General features: G+C 32.7%; 7 protein-coding genes across 7 annotated transcripts; all 7 read left to right on the top strand. All coding sequences in view use genetic code 12, as the record gives it.

Moving 5' to 3' along the window:
- Positions 1–612: 612 nt before the first annotated feature.
- MTS1 (Mts1p) lies at positions 613–2,136 on the top strand (the record flags this gene model as incomplete). Its single annotated transcript, XM_064904898.1, has 1 exon — positions 613–2,136. The coding sequence occupies one exon, from the start codon at positions 613–615 to the stop codon at positions 2,134–2,136; it is 1,524 nt and encodes a 507-aa protein (XP_064763049.1).
- Positions 2,137–3,195: 1,059 nt separating this feature from the next.
- On the top strand, positions 3,196–5,210 carry MLS1 (malate synthase). Its single transcript, XM_064906983.1, has one exon. The coding sequence runs from the start codon at positions 3,297–3,299 to the stop codon at positions 4,950–4,952; it is 1,656 nt and encodes a 551-aa protein (XP_064763048.1). The 5' UTR covers positions 3,196–3,296; the 3' UTR covers positions 4,953–5,210.
- Positions 5,211–6,392: 1,182 nt separating this feature from the next.
- Positions 6,393–8,039, top strand: DFJ63DRAFT_322696 (MFS transporter; the record flags this gene model as incomplete). Its single annotated transcript, XM_064907452.1, has 1 exon — positions 6,393–8,039. The coding sequence occupies one exon, from the start codon at positions 6,393–6,395 to the stop codon at positions 8,037–8,039; it is 1,647 nt and encodes a 548-aa protein (XP_064763047.1).
- A 135-nt stretch (positions 8,040–8,174) lies between these two features.
- DFJ63DRAFT_127065 (heat shock protein 70) lies at positions 8,175–11,163 on the top strand. The gene has a single exon (XM_064903355.1). It carries the CDS (start codon positions 8,311–8,313, stop codon positions 10,828–10,830), a length of 2,520 nt encoding a protein of 839 aa, XP_064763046.1. The 5' UTR covers positions 8,175–8,310; the 3' UTR covers positions 10,831–11,163.
- Positions 11,164–11,497: 334 nt separating this feature from the next.
- DFJ63DRAFT_296049 (MFS transporter) lies at positions 11,498–13,256 on the top strand (the record flags this gene model as incomplete). The annotated part of the gene is made up of 2 exons (XM_064905425.1): positions 11,498–11,617; positions 11,669–13,256. 2 exons carry the CDS (start codon positions 11,498–11,500, stop codon positions 13,163–13,165), a joined length of 1,617 nt encoding a protein of 538 aa, XP_064763045.1. The 3' UTR covers positions 13,166–13,256.
- Positions 13,257–14,130: 874 nt separating this feature from the next.
- Positions 14,131–15,792, top strand: DFJ63DRAFT_335234 (MFS transporter; the record flags this gene model as incomplete). The annotated part of the gene is made up of 1 exon (XM_064908185.1): positions 14,131–15,792. The coding sequence occupies one exon, from the start codon at positions 14,131–14,133 to the stop codon at positions 15,790–15,792; it is 1,662 nt and encodes a 553-aa protein (XP_064763044.1).
- Positions 15,793–15,899: 107 nt separating this feature from the next.
- On the top strand, positions 15,900–18,360 carry DFJ63DRAFT_127242 (heat shock protein 70). Its single transcript, XM_064903362.1, has one exon. The coding sequence runs from the start codon at positions 16,085–16,087 to the stop codon at positions 17,927–17,929; it is 1,845 nt and encodes a 614-aa protein (XP_064763043.1). The 5' UTR covers positions 15,900–16,084; the 3' UTR covers positions 17,930–18,360.
- The last annotated feature ends 429 nt before the right edge of the window (positions 18,361–18,789 follow it).

Raw genomic sequence — 18,789 nt, 5'->3', positions numbered from 1 at the left:
CCACTTTAATACCATTCCTGAAATGGTAATTGGTTATATATTACTTCTAGTTTATGAGTTGATTTTCTAAATATGAGATCTTATCCCCCCTTCTCCTTTTCTCCCTATATTATTCCGCTCTAACCTTATAATTTTTACTGGAAGATTTTGAGAATTTGACATGATCTATACGATTAAAGAGTAACCAAAATTGTTTCGATTCACAATGTTATTTGACCAATTACTCTAAACACAATGTATACAATTTCATTGATCTCATATCAATTTGTGTAATCCAGCCGTTGCTCTTGTGTTATCTATTAGCATTCTTACACTAAAATTCATCACTGTCTCTGCCTCTCGCTCTGCCTCTCACTAAAATATAAAAACACGTCGAGAATTTTTTTTTTATTTTTGTCGAGTCGCAGCAAAAGTGGAAAATAGAGCCAAATTAAAAATAAAAAAAGGTATACGGTGACAATTCAGTTTTACAACAGCCTTTTCTTACTTCTTTCTTCTTCAATTGACAATCAATTGATTCATTCTTTTACAAGTAATAGGTCAATCTCATTCGTTATCTCCCTCTAGGTGACTGTATTGCGATTCTATTTTCCCCGTTTAGATTGATTAATAATGTTGGATAACGTTGAATTCATTAAAACTCCAGAGGTTCCTCCACCTCCACCATCTACTGATGAAACTGGTGTTTTAACCACATCATCTCCAGCAATTCATAATGCTCCTTTACCAGCCGATGGTCCTGGTTCCAAGCATTTCAGTAATCTCCTTTTAATTGGTCTTATTACTGTCATTCCTTATTATATTACTAGAAAATTAGGTTTAGGATTTTATACTTGGATATTCTTTACTTTATTATTATTCCTTCCAATCTTAATGGGATTTTGGACTGTATTTTCCACTTTCTCTCCAAGAATCAATCAAAAGGCTAAATATCCAAATAAACCGATTTCTCATTATTTAGAATATCATACTCCTGAATTAAAAGCTCAATATGAAACTTCAAATAATGGTCAAGGTACTAAAATTCCAATTGAAACTTTCCAAGAATTATATTTCGAAGGTAAAGTTAGTTTCAAAGGTGATTGTTTAGATGTTATGGAATATAAACATGATTGGGCTAATTTCCGTTTTACCCTTTCATTATTTAGATTCTTTTTATTAGGTATGATTCCGGAAGTTATTATGCATTCTAAATCTCAAGATGAAGAACAAGTTAGAGAACATTATGATAGAGGTGATGATTTCTATACTTGGTTCTTAGGTCCAAGAATGATTTATACTTCTGGTGTTATTAGTGATATTACCAAAGAAGAAAGTTTAGAAGAAATTCAAGATAATAAATTAAAAATTGTGGCTGATAAAATTGATCTTAAAAAAGGTGAACATGTTCTTGATTTAGGTTGTGGTTGGGGTACTTGGTCTACTTATGCTTCATCTCAATATGGTGCTAATGTTACTGGTATTACTTTAGGTAAAAATCAAACTAAATGGGGTAATACTTTATTAAATAAATATGGTGTTGAATCTGATCAATCAAGAATTGTTTGTGTTGATTATCGTGATGCTCCAAAATCTCAAAAGGAAAATGGTAAATATGATAAAATCACTTGTTTAGAAATGGCTGAACATGTTGGTATTAGAAGATTTTCTGCCTTTTTAGAACAAGTTCATGAATCCTTAGAAGATGATGGTTTATTCTTTTTACAATATGCTGGTTTAAGAAAAAATTGGCAATATGAAGATTTAATCTGGGGTTTATTTATGAATAAATATATTTTCCCTGGTGCTGATGCTTCAACTCCATTAAGTTTTGTTGCTTCAAGTTTAGAAACTGTTGGATTTGAAATCGTTAGTGTTGATAATATTGGTGTTCATTATTCTACTACTCTTTGGAAATGGTATAGAAACTGGTTAGGTAATAAAGATAAAGTCGTTAATAAATATGGTATTAGATGGTTTAGAATTTGGGAATATTTCTTATCTTCATCCGTTATTGCTTCAAGAAATGGTACTGCTACTTGTTATCAATTCATCTTAAGAAAGAATATCAATTCTTATAGAAGAGTTGAATATATTCCTAAACAAAAGGGTTTATTAGGTCCTCTTGAAGAAGGTACCAAATGGGCTAAACCATAAGTAACCCCCATCCTTTTATATTTGATTTAGCTAGAATTATATGTCTCAATTTGGGTTCTGAAAGTCATTAAGACTATACTACCGCCATTGAGTCTAATCAAATTTTGAAAAAAAAAAAAATAAAAAGATCGTAAAAGGTCATTTAATAGTATTAATATATGTTATATTATTTATAAAAAAAACTTGATCAATCGTATAACAATCGTAAACAATTAGTCTAGTCTAGTCCAGTCCAGTCCATTCTTTAGTCCAGCCTTTTATGATTCCATTAAATATGGAATGATTTATTTTTCCTCGGACTTTTTTAGCATCTATTTGAGTCATGAAATTGATATTTTCCATATTTTCTATATTTTCTTAACCAATATTTTCAATAGGTGTCAGTCCGGGGTAATTGTACTTTCTTGACATTGATTTCTATATGTCTGTTTTTTAAATCAATTGTTGATACTGCTAATGTCTCCCCCAAATACATACCTGTCAATTACATTCATGACTCCTGGACTTTCTCTATCATTTATATATCTCTCCGTTGAAAAATCCCTTAAACTATGTATCCCCCAATAAAACCCACCCCAAATAGACGACAACGATAAAGCTTATCTCATAGCGGTTTTTTTGACTCCTAAACATACGGTTATTGTTGATCGGAGTTTCACATGGAGGGTATAAGTTTGCCTCGGCCATGGCCAGCGGTATGGATGTCGGTAGCATCCGATGGCCCGAAGTGAAGTCAAAAAAATGATTTCCTAATTAGGATAGTTATCGTTACCTCTTATTGGATAAAGACAACGGGACCGACCTTGGCCCATAGTTAGTCACATGTCGTCTTAGCTGTCTAATTTGACTCTGGTTCGAAGTTGTTAAGAAAAATAAAGTTCCGCTGGAACGAAACGATCATAGTTAAACATGAAAGTTTTGTGACTTCTCTGGTAACCATAATAATTTGTTCAATAACCGCAATCAAATCTGGGGTAACTTATTTTCACATCAAAATTTAAGTTAAACCTGATTTCACCAATGGATATTGAAGTTATAAATATATTTAAATATCCCCCTTTTTGAAAATTTATAGTAATAGAATTTATAATAGTTTTTAAAAAAGTTTTTCTCTATTTGAATTAATATAGATATAAACTATTTCAATTATATTAATCAACATGTCAGGTCCATTTCCATTAACCAGTGATAAACTTAAAGGTGTTCAAATTTTAGGTTCTGTACCTCAAGAAGCTAAGCATATTTTTAATGCTGAAGCTTTAGGTTTAGTTGCTACTTTACATCGTTCATTCAATGCTCATAGAAAACAATTATTAGCTAATAGAAAAGTTGCTCAAAAAGCTAGAGATGCTGGTGTTTTACCAGATTTCTTACCTGAAACCGCTTATATTAGAAATGATGCTACTTGGACTGGTCCACCTTTAGCCAAAGGTTTACAAGATAGAAGAGTTGAAATCACAGGTCCAACCGATAGAAAAATGGTTATTAATGCTTTAAATTCAAATGTTGCTACTTATATGGCTGATTTTGAAGATTCTTTAACTCCAGCTTGGACTAATTTAGTTGAAGGTCAAGTTAATTTATATGATGCTGTTAGAAGAAATCTTGAATTTGAAACTAATGGTAAAAAATATAAATTAAATTTAGATCCAAAAAGACATATTCCAACTTTAATTGTCAGACCAAGAGGATGGCATTTAGAAGAAAAGCATGTTTTAGTTGATGGTGAACCAGTTAGTGGAGGTATTTTTGATTTTGCCCTTTATTTCTATAATAATGCTGCTGAAGCTATTCAACAAGGTTTTGGTCCTTACTTCTATTTACCAAAAATGGAACATCATTTAGAAGCTAAATTATGGAATGATATTTTCAACTATTCCCAAGATTATATTGGATTACCAAGAGGTTCCATTAGAGGTTCAGTTTTAATTGAAACATTACCAGCTGCTTTCCAAATGGATGAAATCATTTATCAATTAAGAACACATATTGCTGGATTAAACTGTGGTAGATGGGATTATATTTTCTCTTATATTAAATCGTTAAGAAATCACCCTGAATTTATTTTACCAGATAGATCTCAAGTTACCATGTCTGCTCCATTCATGTCATCTTATGTTAAATTATTAGTTAATACCTGTCATAAAAGACAAGTTCATGCTTTAGGTGGTATGGCTGCTCAAATTCCAATTAAAGATGATAAAGAAAGAAACAGATTAGCTTTAGAAAATGTTGCCAAAGATAAATTAAGAGAAGTTAATGCTGGTTGTGATTCTTGTTGGGTTGCTCATCCTGCTTTAGTCCCAGTTGTCTTAAAAGTCTTTAATGAACATATGAAAGGTCCAAATCAAATCAATGTTCCACCAAAGGTTCCTTATACTCCAGTCACTGCTCGTGATTTATTAAGTCCATTTGTTCCAGGAGCTAAGATTACTGAACAGGGTATTAGAGCCAATATTATTATTGGTTTATCTTATATTGAAGCTTGGTTAAGAAATGTTGGTTGTGTTCCAATTAATTATTTAATGGAAGATGCTGCCACTGCTGAAGTTTCAAGAACCCAAATTTGGCAATGGGTTACTCATGGTGCCAAGACTGATCAAGGTGTAACCATCACTAAAGATTATGTTAAAAGATTATTAAACGAAGAATATACTAAATTAGCCAATGCAGCTAAACCAGGTAATAAATTCAAGCGTGCTTTAAGTTACTTTGCTCCCGAAGCTGCCGCTGAAAAGTATAGTGATTTCGTTACTACTTTAATTTACGATGAAATCACTACTCTTGGTAGAGCTGTTGCTGCTGAAAAATTATAAATGCATATATCTAACTTTTAAACGATTCAGATTCTGGATAATCTGAGAAGTTTAACGATGATGATTAAATTCTAGTGGGGACATTCACTTGAGTTTGAGTTTTCCTTGCTTTTTTTGCTTTTTCACCCTATTCTTTTGAGAATATACTATGATATGTCATTATCTTAAGTGTATCCTACGTTTCCTTCTCTATATATCGTATTTATTTATTATATAATATTCAAACAAACAAATATATTATGAAACTACAAACCCCATACTTCCGAAGCCAGTAATTGACTCGGTGGCAAAAAGAAGTTTACCTAAACGGCGATGCGCAAATAGGACGGCGGAGGGGAAAATCGAATAAAGAAGAACCACAACTAGTTTAATAAGGTTCCGAACTGTTCCATGATGCTTATTTCTTGACATGTACGCCATTGTCATAATGGTAGTGGTAAGGGGGTTTGACTTAACTAACGGAATATCAATTTCAGATCATAACCTGCACATTGGATGCTTTCCTAATTAGGTAACACCGTGAGAGATTGTCACCAACAGAAAAATAAAGGTGCGTAAGGCTTGCGCTGGTCCATTGCTGAATATTAAACTATAGCTGACATAATATATATGAATACGGATCTATACGGTGGAGGAGTTTACATAATTTTTTAATTATTATTGAGAATATGGTAGCATCTTGTAGAAGCCGTAATATCCCATTCAAACAAAGAGGCTATAATATAAGTTTCAAGATATCAGCCATGCCGAACTAACCTATGCTACAATTACGAATAGCAAAACCAACCATTTATGTTTCCATTACGATATATTTGTAAGATTAATAATGGTATGTTGGACGTGGATGCAGTACTAGTCATAAATGAAATGAATGATACAAGTTCACCAACAACTCGGTGTTACAGCGAAAAGTAGAACTCAACAAACAGCAAAAGCTTACTCTAACACCGCCCCTCCCCTACAGGTCAATATAATAAACTACCATTTAACTATAGCTTAACTACGAGCATAAAACACCGAGAAGATCTTATATTCCACATGACAGCAGAAAAGTATAATGATAACACCGAGTCTCTATAGATTCAGTAAAATTGGAGATTAAATATATTGCTATTTCGCCCCTGCCCAATTAGGCAATCTCGGGTAGAAACATTACTAAAATGAAAAAGTTTACTAATACGAACGTTGACTCACCAACAAAAATTCTTTTTCGCATCAATTTTTATTTTTTTTACATCAGCCCTGTCAATTGCCACAACAATAGTTATTTTGGGATATAACCTTAAATAAGTTGGATTTTTGTTACGTTAATTCTTTCATTTTACTATATAAGTACGTAGAATTGTCTTCTATTATCAGATTTCATACAATTTATTTAGAAGGTTTATTTATATTTGATAATTAGATTGCCAATACTAACTTACATAATACATAATAACCATGCATTATAGATTCATTAGAGATAGTTTTGTGGGTAGAATGGTTTACCATTTAACCCAACATAAATTCTTTAAACATCCAGAAGAGCATATAGATTATGTTATACCTGAAAAATACTTACCTAATGACTTAAAGACGCGTGAATTTGAAAAGGTTGAAGGTGTAGAACTTGAAACAGCTGCAAATTCAAGTTCTTCTTCAACTCTTGATCAAGATCCTGATGCTAAAATTGTTGTCGGTTGGGAAGGTGATGATGATCCAGAAAATCCTGTCAACTGGCCAACTTATCAAAAGGCATTCTTTACTTTTGAAATTGCTTTCTTAACAACTGCCGTATATATGGGATCTGCTATTTACACTCCAGGTATAACTCAAATCATGGAAGAATTTAATATAGATCAAACTAAAGCTACTATACCTTTAACTATGTTTGTGATCGGTTATGGTCTCGGACCTATGGTCTTCTCTCCAATGTCTGAAAATGCTATCTTTGGTAGAACTTCCATTTATATTGTTACATTGTTCATATTCTTCATTTTACAAATTCCAACTGCTTTAGCAAAAGATATAGTTTCATTATCAATTTTAAGATTCTTAGCAGGAGTATTTGCTTCCCCTTGTTTAGCCACTGGAGGTGCTTCTGTATGTGACGTGTTAAGTATGGCTTATGGTCCAGTTGGTATTGCTAGTTGGGCCTTAGGTGCCGTCTGTGGTCCTTCGTTTGGTCCTTTCTTTGGTAGTATCTTAGTGGTAAAAGGTGATTGGAGATGGACTTTTTGGTTTTTATGTATTACTAGTGGTACAACTTTATTGGTGTTAAGTATACTTTTACCTGAAAGTTATGGTAAAACTTTACTTTACAGAAAAGCTAAAAGATTAAGAGCTATTACAGGTAATCAAAATATTACAAGTGAAGGTGAAATTGAAAATAGTAAGTTAACATTAAGTGAATTAGCTATTGAAACTTTATGGAGACCAATCGAGATCTCTATAGTAGAACCAGTTGTGTTGTTGATTAATCTTTATATCGCATTGGTTTATTCCATTATGTATCTTTGGTTTGAAGCTTTCCCAATCGTCTTCTTTGATACTCACCACTTTACATTAATTGAAATGGGTTTAGCTTATATGAGTATTGTTATTGGTATTGTGATTGCTGCTGCTATCTATATTCCAATTGTGTTTAAAATATTTACAAATCCATTACTTAGAGGTGAACAAGTTACTCCAGAAGTTTTCATTCCTATGGCCATCGTTGGTGGTACTTGTTTAATCATCGGTGTATTCATTTTTGGTTGGACTTCAGCTGCTGATATTCATTGGATGGGTCCTCTTGTTGGTGCTGCTATTTTCGCAGCTGGTGCATTCTTAATTTTCCAAACCTTATTTAACTATTTGGGTATGTCATTCTGGAGATATTTAGCTTCTGTTTTTGCTGGTAATGATTTATTCAGATCAACTATTGCTGGTGTTTTCCCATTATTTGGTAAATCGTTATTCTTAAACTTAAAGACAGATAGATTTCCCGTTGCTTTAGGTTCTACAGTATTAGGGGCCATTACAGTGGTAATGATTCTTATTCCAATCTTGTTCTATCTTAATGGTCCTAAATTAAGAGCAAGATCAAAATACGCTGGTGCTGGTTAAGCTGTTATTGTCTTGGAGCCTCTTTCTTATATATACGTCTATATTATAATATCTATTTATTATGACTATTTTTTTCTAATACTTAATACATGTTAATAGTGCAATTAAAAATAAACTTGTAGCGCCAAAAAAAAAATTAAAAATAGATTTTAATGAGTTTCTATTTTTAAACACTTGCATTGTTACGTGTACTTAAATAGATATATATATCCAAAATGATTATTGGATTAGAGTGTTTAGATATGATGGTAGTAGTAGTTCCAAACGCTAAATGACTTCTTCCAGTATTCCCTTTGGGATTGATTTAGGTAACTCCAAGACTGTGGTATCGTGCTTCAAAAATGCTGTGGTAGATATTGTTATCAATGAAGAATCAAGTAGATCTACTAAAACATTGGTAGCCTTTGATAAGGAATCGAGATATTTCGGTCAGAATGCAAGCACTCAAGCATTATTCAATCTCAATAATACAGTGGGAAATCTAAAGAGAATTTTAGGAGTAACTACCAATGATCCTCAGCTTGGAATAGAACGAGAATATTTAATGGTACAACTTAGTGGTGATGATTACGCTGATGTTAACGTTCAGGTTCAATATGAGGGTATTGTTCATGATTTTATTGGCTTTCAATTGGTGGGAATGTTTTTTAACAAACTTAAATCTATCGCTTTATTGGAATCAGATCAATACCCGATGACTGAAGTCTGTGTATCAGTTCCAATGTGGTATAATCAGAGACAAAGAGTTGCTATTATCAATGCTTGTTCTATTGCACAATTGAAGCCAATAACTATCATAAATGAGTTGACAGCTGCTGCGGTATGTTATGCCGACAGTAAATATGAAGAATTATTAACTAAATCAAAAACTGTCGCTATTATCGATATTGGCCATTCTTCTTATCAAGTAGTTATTGCCGAAATAAGAAAAGATGGAGTAAAGATATTAGGTTCGGGTTATGATAAGAATTTTGGAGGTAGAGTGTTTGATTATCAACTTGCACTTTATATTGCAAAGAGAAGAGGGGTTATATTTGATGAAAATAATCAAAAGGTTTTATATCGAACATTATTAGCGGCTGAAAAATTAAAGAAAGTGTTATCAGCAAATAATACTGCAGCTACTACCATTGACTCTCTTGTTGAAGCGAAGGATGTATATCAAACCATAAAGAGGGATGAATTTGAGAATATACTTGAGACATTATTGAAAGGAGGAAAACTTGAAAATCCTATTGAAGAAGCACTTAAAATGGCTAATGTTGATATATCTCAAATCGATAATATTGAAGTCATTGGTGGAAGTGGTAGAATCCCTTTCATACGAAGTAAATTAACAGAATTCTTTGGAAAACCATTGTCAGCAACATTAAATCAAGATGAATCTATAGCTACGGGAAATGCATTTATTGGTTCTACGTATTCACAAAAGTCATCAGCCTTCAAGGTAGAGGATATTACTCTGATGGATGTCGAATATCAATGGAAAGCAGAAACTGGAAAAGGAACAGCTAGGTATGTAATTCCCAGGGGACATCCATATCCAAGTGATAAACCAATTTCAACGAAAAGAACTGATGAAAAAGCACTGATTAAGCTTGATTATGATATCAATAACAAGCGGTTGACTTGGCTTGTAGTCGATAATAACCCTCCTGTGGAAAATCAACAGCGAATTAATATCGTTTTGGTCACAAGGATTGACAGCTGGGGTATTCATAATCTTATAGATTCCTACAAGATTAGTCAATTAATTGGCCCACAGTTATCAGGAAATATTCAAGATGATGATAAAGAAGAAGATAAACAAAGTGAAGACAAGCCAATGAAAGATATATCACAGTCAACCAATATTAAACAACAATTAAAGATTGAAACTCACAGAAAGGTGTATGGAGACGATATAGATCAATATTTAAGTAAAGAACAGGAAATGGTAAGAAATGATGAAGTGATTGTGGATACATTGAATCTGAGAAATAATTTGGAAACTTATATTAATGAATTTAGTGATAAATTAGATTCCCAGTATGAAGAATTTATAACAGACAACAACGAAAAGGACAAATTGGTTTCTTTGTTGGAAGAAAAGCGAGATTGGTTATACAATGAACCTTATGGTAACACGAAAAAAGTTTATGATGAAGTACTAGCTAGTATAAAAGTTCAAACAAATCCCATTGAAGAAGCTTATAAGAAAGAAGAAGATCGAAAACGTAATGAATATCTTAACAGAAAATACTTGAAGACACCTCCTATCGTTGATCTGGTTAAGCAACAGACATCGCCGCAATCTAAAAATGGTACTGATGAATTATTGGAGTATCAACCAATTGCACTGGACACTGAAACCAAAACTCAACAATTCTCATTCGAGTCGAGAAGTAGTACAGGAGTATTGAGTAATCAAAACTTGACTCTGGAGTCTAGAAGGAGTACATTTGCTTCTAAATATGAACAATTTTCACTCTCTAGACATGGTACTAGTGGATTGTCCAGTTATAAGCTGCTTTCTAGAAGCGCTACAGGTGTAATCAACGACCAATCGGTATTTCTGGATTCAAGAAGTAATACATTTGAGTCCAATCTTGCCCAATGTGTAACAACAACGAAGAAAAATACTGCTGATCTGGAAACCATTTCCAGAGGAAATACTGGCGAATCAATAAACCAATCACTGGTTCCAAAAAGAAGTACTATTAACTCAGAAATTTTATCCAGTACTGAAGATACCACCAAAAGTTCAGACGATTCTAATTCATATGAAGTGGCTGATTTCGACTACTTGTAAATTTTAAACTCAAATTTATATGTTTAGGGATAATATTTGATTAGTTTAATTTTGATTTATATTTGTTATCAATTATTTTTCCTCTCTTGAATGTTTATTGTAAGTATATATTATTAATCCCCTTACATATAGCAGTTCTAACTAATTAAGCAAATGTAAATACGATCGGATAAGAGCGAAGAACGGACAACAGGGATGTCAGTGGTGATTCATAGCAAACTTCCAGAAACTTCTGACTTACACTACTAGGAATCTTTTTTTTGCATCTGATTGAATCACATGATTTTCGGTCTTACCAAATTAGGAATCCTAAAAATCCCCAAATTGATTTCTCTTTTGTGTTATTATCATAATTATAGTTACGATAATAGCTTCAGTTACGATTGTTCATCAATATATCAGCGACGGTTGTAATCCAGTGGAGATAACACAAAATTTGTCATATCTAATCCAACAAGTTTTGCCTTTACCACTTCATGATAGTTTGAGGGAGATTGACTATAAATAAGGGTTCATTCCCATGTATCGAATATGAGAATATCAATAGTTTTGCTTGTTCTTAACACTAAAGCGAATTCACCCTAATATAGAGTGATTGATAGAGGGCCTTGGTTCAAAAATTCTTTTTTTATTCTGGTTTTTTGCAATACGTCTCAAATTTCATGCAATGCATTATAGGTTTATCAGAGATAGTTTTGTTGGTAGATTAGTCTACCATCTTTCAAAGCATAAGTATTTTGCTCATCCTGAAGAGTATAAAGATTATGTTGTACCTGAAAAATATTTAGTTAATGACTTAAAAGCTATTGGTGTAGAAAAGAATGAAGATGGTTTTCAGGAAGAAGTACCAGTTAGAAATTCATCATCAGAATCAAGTGAGAACTCGTCAAACAATAACGTTGATGAATCACAACAAGTTGTGGTGGATTGGGAAGGTGAAAATGATCCAGAAAATCCAATTAACTGGCCAACCTATCAAAAGGCATTCTTCATATTTCAAGTATCTTTCTTAACTACAATTGTTTATATGGGGTCTGCTATTTATACTCCTGGTGTTACTCAAATCATGGAAGAATTCAATATCAGTCAAACTACTGCTACTTTACCTTTAACTATGTTTGTGATCGGTTATGGTCTCGGACCTATGGTCTTCTCTCCAATGTCTGAAAATGCTATCTTTGGTAGAACTTCAATTTACATTGTCACTTTATTCATATTCTTCATTTTACAAATTCCAACTGCTTTAGCTACCGATATTGTCTCATTATCAATTTTAAGATTCTTAGGTGGTGTATTCGCTTCTCCTTGTTTAGCCACTGGTGCTGCTTCTGCTTGTGATGTTTTGAGTTTACCTTACGGTCCTGTTGGTCTCGCTTCATGGGGTTTAGGTGCAGTATGTGGTCCATCATTAGGTCCATTCATTGGTAGTATCTTAGTTGTTAAAGGTGATTGGAGATGGACATTCTGGTTCTTATGTATCTCAAGCGGTTCAACATTATTGGTGTTCAGTTTCTTTTTACCAGAAGTTTATGGTAAAACTTTACTTTATAGAAAAGCTAAAAGATTAAGATCTATTACTGGTAACCAAAACATCACCAGTGCTGGAGAAATCGAAAACAGCAAAATGACTGTTAGTGAATTAGCTATTGAAACTTTATGGAGACCAATTGAAATCTCTATTGTGGAACCAGTTGTCTTGTTAATCAATCTTTATATTGCTTTAGTTTACACTATCATGTACCTTTGGTTTGAAGCTTTCCCAATTGTCTTCTTCGATACTCATCACTTTACTTTAATTGAAATGGGTTTGACTTATATGAGTATCGTTACTGGTATTGTTATCACTGCTGCTATATACATTCCAGTAGTTTTCAGAATCTTCACTAAACCATTACTTAGAGGTGAACAAGTTGCTCCTGAAGTGTTCATTCCAATTGCTATAGTTGGAGGTTCTTGTTTAATCATTGGTATCTTTATCTTCGGCTGGACTTCTGCTGCTGATATTCATTGGATGGGTCCAATCATTGGTGCTGCTATTTTCGCTGGTGGTGCATTTTTGATTTTCCAAACTTTATTCAATTATTTAGGTATGTCATTCTGGAGATATTTAGCATCAGTGTTCGCAGGTAATGATTTATTCAGATCCATTATTGCTGGTGTCTTCCCATTATTTGGTAAATCCTTGTTTTTAAATTTGAAAACTAAGAGATTCCCTGTTGCTTGGGGTTCTACTATTTTAGGGGTTATTACTGTTTTAATGCTTCTCATTCCAATTTTGTTCTATCTTAATGGACCAAAATTAAGAGCTAGATCAAAATATGCTGGTGCTGGTTAATAGAAGTGTTGGTTTTGATTGCTTTTGAATTTGCTTTTCTGTTTTATCTGTTTGTATCTATATATGTGTATATTTACTAATACCAGATTCCAATATTTAATATAATTTTATACTATTAAACAAAGTTATTGTAAAAGTGAGGGGTGGAGTAGCAGAGGCTAGTCACACAAAATTCATTAACGCCCGTAGTGAATCATGTTTGTAAAGCGGCTGATACTTATTAATTAGTAAAAGGGGCATCAACTCTCCGGAAAATTTTAAATTTCTTTTAGCACGTAAAGATTCTTATAACCCTTTTGGGAAATGATTCCCTTAGCAAATTTGATTGCTGTTAAGTAATGATTCTTAAACGTCATAATAGTTTCAACATTTCTAATATTACCAATAGCTGAAAGTCAAGCAATTTCGGGATAGTGGTGAATCATCATCATATTCTAGAAACTTCTGAGCCGCGAAGTGGTTGCAACAAGCCTCTTGCTATTCTTTCAGCTGTTACCGCCGTTCGGGTTTAGCGTAAAACTGAATGGTGGCTGAACTTGTCCGGTGTTACCCAATTGGGAATGTTGGTAAGATTAGAAATCAGCCTTACTGATTTCGCACCCTTCATAATAAAATTTCTTTTTTATTTTTCTCTTACAGCGGGTGAGAAGTCAGCGTTAGCTCGTAAATATGGTGGAGATAACTCAAAATTTGTCAGGATTAGATATTAATGATTTGAATTTGTAACAAATTGGTTTATCATGTAATATCAATATCAGTCTGATTTTAATATAAATATCGATCGATCCAACTCTATTTTCAACTATCCAAAATGATTTATCAATACAATAACAATAACAACAACAGCATAAGTCAATAGACTAATAAAATCAAACTAACAAATATTCATACACAGCATTTTAATTAGCATTTTAATTAGCATTTCATAGATCTTATTTTTTCGCAACAAATTAAAATTTCATACAATGCATTATAGATTTATCAGAGATAGTTTTGTTGGTAGATTAGTCTACCACCTCTCGCAACACAAATACTTTGCTCATCCTGAAGAATATAAAGATTACGTTATTCCAGAAAAGTACTTAGTTAATGAATTAAAAGGACATGAAATAGAAAAATCAGAAAATGATGAAGAAACAGAAGTCCCAGTTAGAAACTCATCATCTGATTCAAGTTTAAATTCTGAAGCTACTAAAGTTGAAGATACAAAGCAAATAGTTGTCGGCTGGGAAGGTGAAGATGATCCAGAAAATCCAATTAACTGGCCAACCTATCAAAAGGCATTCTTCATATTTCAAGTATCTTTCTTAACTACAATTGTTTATATGGGGTCTGCTATTTATACTCCTGGTGTTACCCAAATCATGGAAGAATTCAATATCAGTCAAACTACTGCTACTTTACCTTTAACTATGTTTGTTATTGGTTATGGTCTTGGTCCAATGGTCTTCTCTCCAATGTCTGAAAATGCTATATTCGGAAGAACTTCAATTTACATTGTCACTTTATTCATTTTCTTCATTTTACAAATTCCAACTGCTTTAGCTACTGATATTGTTTCATTATCAATATTAAGATTCTTAGGTGGTGTATTCGCTTCTCCTTGTTTAGCCACTGGTGCTGCTTCTGCTTGTGATGTTTTGAGTTTACCTTACGGTCCTGTTGGTCTCGCTTCATGGGGTTTAGGTGCAGTCTGTGGTCCATCATTAGGTCCATTCATTGGTAGTATCTTAGTTGTCAAAGGTAATTGGAGATGGACATTCTGGTTATTATGTATCTCAAGTGGTTCTGTCTTATTTGTTTTCAGTTTCTTTTTACCAGAAGTTTATGGTAAAACTTTACTTTATAGAAAAGCTAAGAGATTAAGAGCTTTAACTGGAAATGAAAATATTACAAGTGAAGGTGAAATTGAAAATAGTAAGTTAACTGTTAGTGAATTGGCAATTGAAACTTTATGGAGACCAATTGAAATTTCCTTCGTTGAACCAGTTGTCTTGTTAATCAATCTTTACATTGCTTTAGTTTACACTATCATGTACCTTTGGTTCGAAGCTTTCCCAATTGTCTTCTTCGATACTCATCACTTTACTTTAATTGAAATGGGTTTGACTTATATGAGTATCGTTACTGGTATTGTTATCACTGCTGCTATATACATTCCAGTAGTTTTCAGAATCTTCACTAAACCATTACTTAGAGGTGAACAAGTTGCTCCTGAAGTGTTCATTCCAATTGCTATAGTTGGAGGTTCTTGTTTAATCATTGGTATCTTTATCTTCGGCTGGACTTCTGCTGCTGATATTCATTGGATGGGTCCAATCATTGGTGCTGCTATTTTCGCTGGTGGTGCTTTCTTAATTTTCCAAACTTTATTTAACTATTTGGGTATGTCATTCTGGAGATATTTAGCATCTGTTTTCGCAGGTAATGATTTGTTTAGATCTGTTATTGCTGGTGTATTCCCATTATTCGGTAAATCTTTATTCTTAAACTTAAAAACTGAAAGATTTCCAGTTGCTTGGGGTTCAACCATTTTAGGGGTTATTACTGTTTTAATGCTTCTCATTCCAATTTTGTTCTATATTAATGGACCAAAATTAAGAGCTAGATCAAAATATGCTTCCTAAGTCTTGTCATTCGAGTTGTTTGTTTTTCGGTATTTATTAGATTCCTTATAGACTGTTTATAGACATGTTATAATAAAAATTAATATTAATTTTAGAAACAATTTATTTTACTTATTTATTTTTTTTTGTAATGGCTGCGCAAAAAAAAAGCCAAAAATAGAATTTATTGTGCTTCTATTTATATCTTCACTCCATTTATATATATCAAAGAAAACAGCCATTATCAAACACTTTCACATATTGACTTAGTTTTCCATAACATATTACAATCTATTCTAATTAATTATACAGGATGTTTCCATTTGGTATAGATTTCGGTAATAGTTCTACAGTTGTTTCATGTTTTAGAAATGGTGCTGTTCATGTAGTTCCAAATGAAGTATCTCACCGCGCTACCCCTACATTAGTTGGATTTGGATCTGAAATCAGGCAAATTGGTGAAAATGCTAAAGCTCAACAAATGTTTAATCTTACTAATACTGCTGGTAATTTGAAAAGATTATTGGGACTGGAGCCGGAGGAATTGAAAATTGTGAGAGGAGAAGATAATTGGATGGAATGTTATTCAGGTGGTGATGATATTGATGTTCATTTTAATTATCGTAGTAAAGTTCGTATATTCTCAGCCACTCAATTATGTGCCATGTATTTCAATAAATTAAAGACAAATGCATTGAAAGAGACTGGACTGCCAATGACTCAAGTTTGTATATCGGTTCCCATGTGGTATACTCAAAAGCAAAGAACTGCAATTTTGAACGCATGTATTATTGCAGATATAAGAGGAGTTAGATTAGTCAATGAACTTACTGCAGCAGCGGTTGGGTATACAGCATTTAATGTGGCTGAATTTCCAAATGGTAACCAACCCAAGATAGTAGCTTTCATAGATTTGGGTCATACTTCTTATCAAGTGGCTATTGCCGCTATTCGTAAAGATAAAGTCGATATTCTTGGTTGTGCTTACGATAAGAATCTTGGTGGAAGGGATTTTGATCATGAGATCGTAGAATATATAAAGAGTCTTCATCCAGAGTCTGATTTCAGTGACGTCAAATTTTTATTTAGAGCTTTGAAATCAGCTGAGAAATTGAAAAAGTTATTATCAGCTAATAACAGTACTAATACAACTATTGAAGCTTCTGATGGTAGTAAAGATCTTTATATAGTTATGGAGAGGAAAGATTTCGAAGAGTTAATAGTGAGTAAAGTATTGCAAGGTTCTAGACTAGAAAATCCTATTGTACAAGCTCTTTCTATGGCTGGTCTTAAAAGAGAACAAGTACAATCTATTGAAGTTATTGGTGGTAGTGCTAGGATTCCTTATATAAGAAAGAAATTAACAGAATTCTTTGGAAAACCATTATCATCTACCTTAAATCAAGATGAAGCCATTACAACTGGTAATACCTATATAGCTGGCATGTCATCTAGGAAACAACAAATAACAATAGTAGACGGACCATTTACCGATGTTTCATTTCAATCACGTAAACAAGAGTTTGCTAGTATTAAAGCCATTTCTGATCATGATATTAAACCGGTCGCAGATCTCAAACAAATGGATATTGATAATGAACACAAAGTTATAGAGGCAAAACAACATAATGTTAGCTTTTGTGAATGGACTACTCCAGAATATATTGGGACTATTAGGCTTCAATTCAATATAAATGAATCAGGATTATATACAGTAGAAGTATGTCCTAGTTTTGAAAAACCTGATGTTTTTGAAATGATTCCGCTGACATTTGAATTAACCAATCTAAAGGAGCTTAAAAATATTGAAAAGAAATTGATTTTAGAAGATGAATCAGTTTTAGAGAATGAAAATATGAAAAATGCCCTTGAAGAATATATTTATGATTTCAGAGAGAAATTAGATGGAGTTTATCAAAATTGGGTTGATGAAAATGAGAAACAAGAATTACTAAGTTTATTATCCTTAAAGGAAAATTGGTTATGCGATGAAGGAAGTAATAAATCAAAGGAAGTATATGAAAAAGAATATGGACAATTAGCAATTAGGGGAGATAAAATTAGAAACAAACATTTGATTTATGAACATAATAGGCGTAAATCATATTTAGAAAAAGTGGCAGCTTCTATGAATGGTAGGGATCGTACCGTGGTGTAACCCATTTTGCTGATTTATTATTTTGTAATTATATACATTTATTACACACACAACTCCGTTTTCATAGCCTTTTTTATAGTTATAAATATATGTTATATGTAACCATTAATCTTCGTCGGTAATACGTTCATATTTCCTAATTGAGCTATGAGCGGAATTGGGCTATGATCTGAGGTCGTGTTGATACCAAGAATTAATAAGCATTTTTGTAATTTGTATAATAAAACATAAAATGGTGATGCTGATTTTAACCAGTTACTAGGTATATATACTAATCCAGTTGTCTTCACTTCAATAATTCATCTTTTTCTGTAGTAGTACAACTTACTTGGCATTTTACTGTTTTTATAATCATTGATAAGTTACTTTAATTTAATACTATTTCAATTTATATATTCTGAAGTGGTGTAGTGTACGTAACAAAACCTGCATATAACAATACCTACACCCCCTTCTCAATCTTTATGACAAACGATTCGGTCTACGAGCCCACAATCCCTAAAAGTAAAATCCGTAATTTCCCTTTCTGGTAGTTACCGGAGCAAGTTCGTTGTTAAATGTTTCACAAATTTTTAATTTAGCACTACGGCTGATTAACTCTGTTTACGTTCACAAAAAGGACTCATTTTTACAGCATTTAAAATTTTTGAACCTCAAAATGACACTGAAATTGAGGATTGATATAAATACAACGTAAAAGTCTTAGCTGCTTTCATCTCTTTGAAGTAAGCAAGCTTAAGTTGAGTTTGTTAATTGACCAAATCTTTTATTATCTTCACGCCGTCTTTGTTAATTTATCGACAACAATAACAATTCTAGTACATCCATCCATCCATCACATAAAATTTTTATACACACAG

The sequence above is a fragment of the Scheffersomyces coipomensis genome (assembly GCF_036884675.1).
Source record: "Scheffersomyces coipomensis strain NRRL Y-17651 chromosome Unknown DFJ63scaffold_3, whole genome shotgun sequence".
Taxonomy (NCBI): domain Eukaryota; kingdom Fungi; phylum Ascomycota; class Pichiomycetes; order Serinales; family Debaryomycetaceae; genus Scheffersomyces; species Scheffersomyces coipomensis.
Note: the sequence above shows the minus strand (reverse complement) of the source record. Positions and strands in the feature narration are given on the sequence as shown.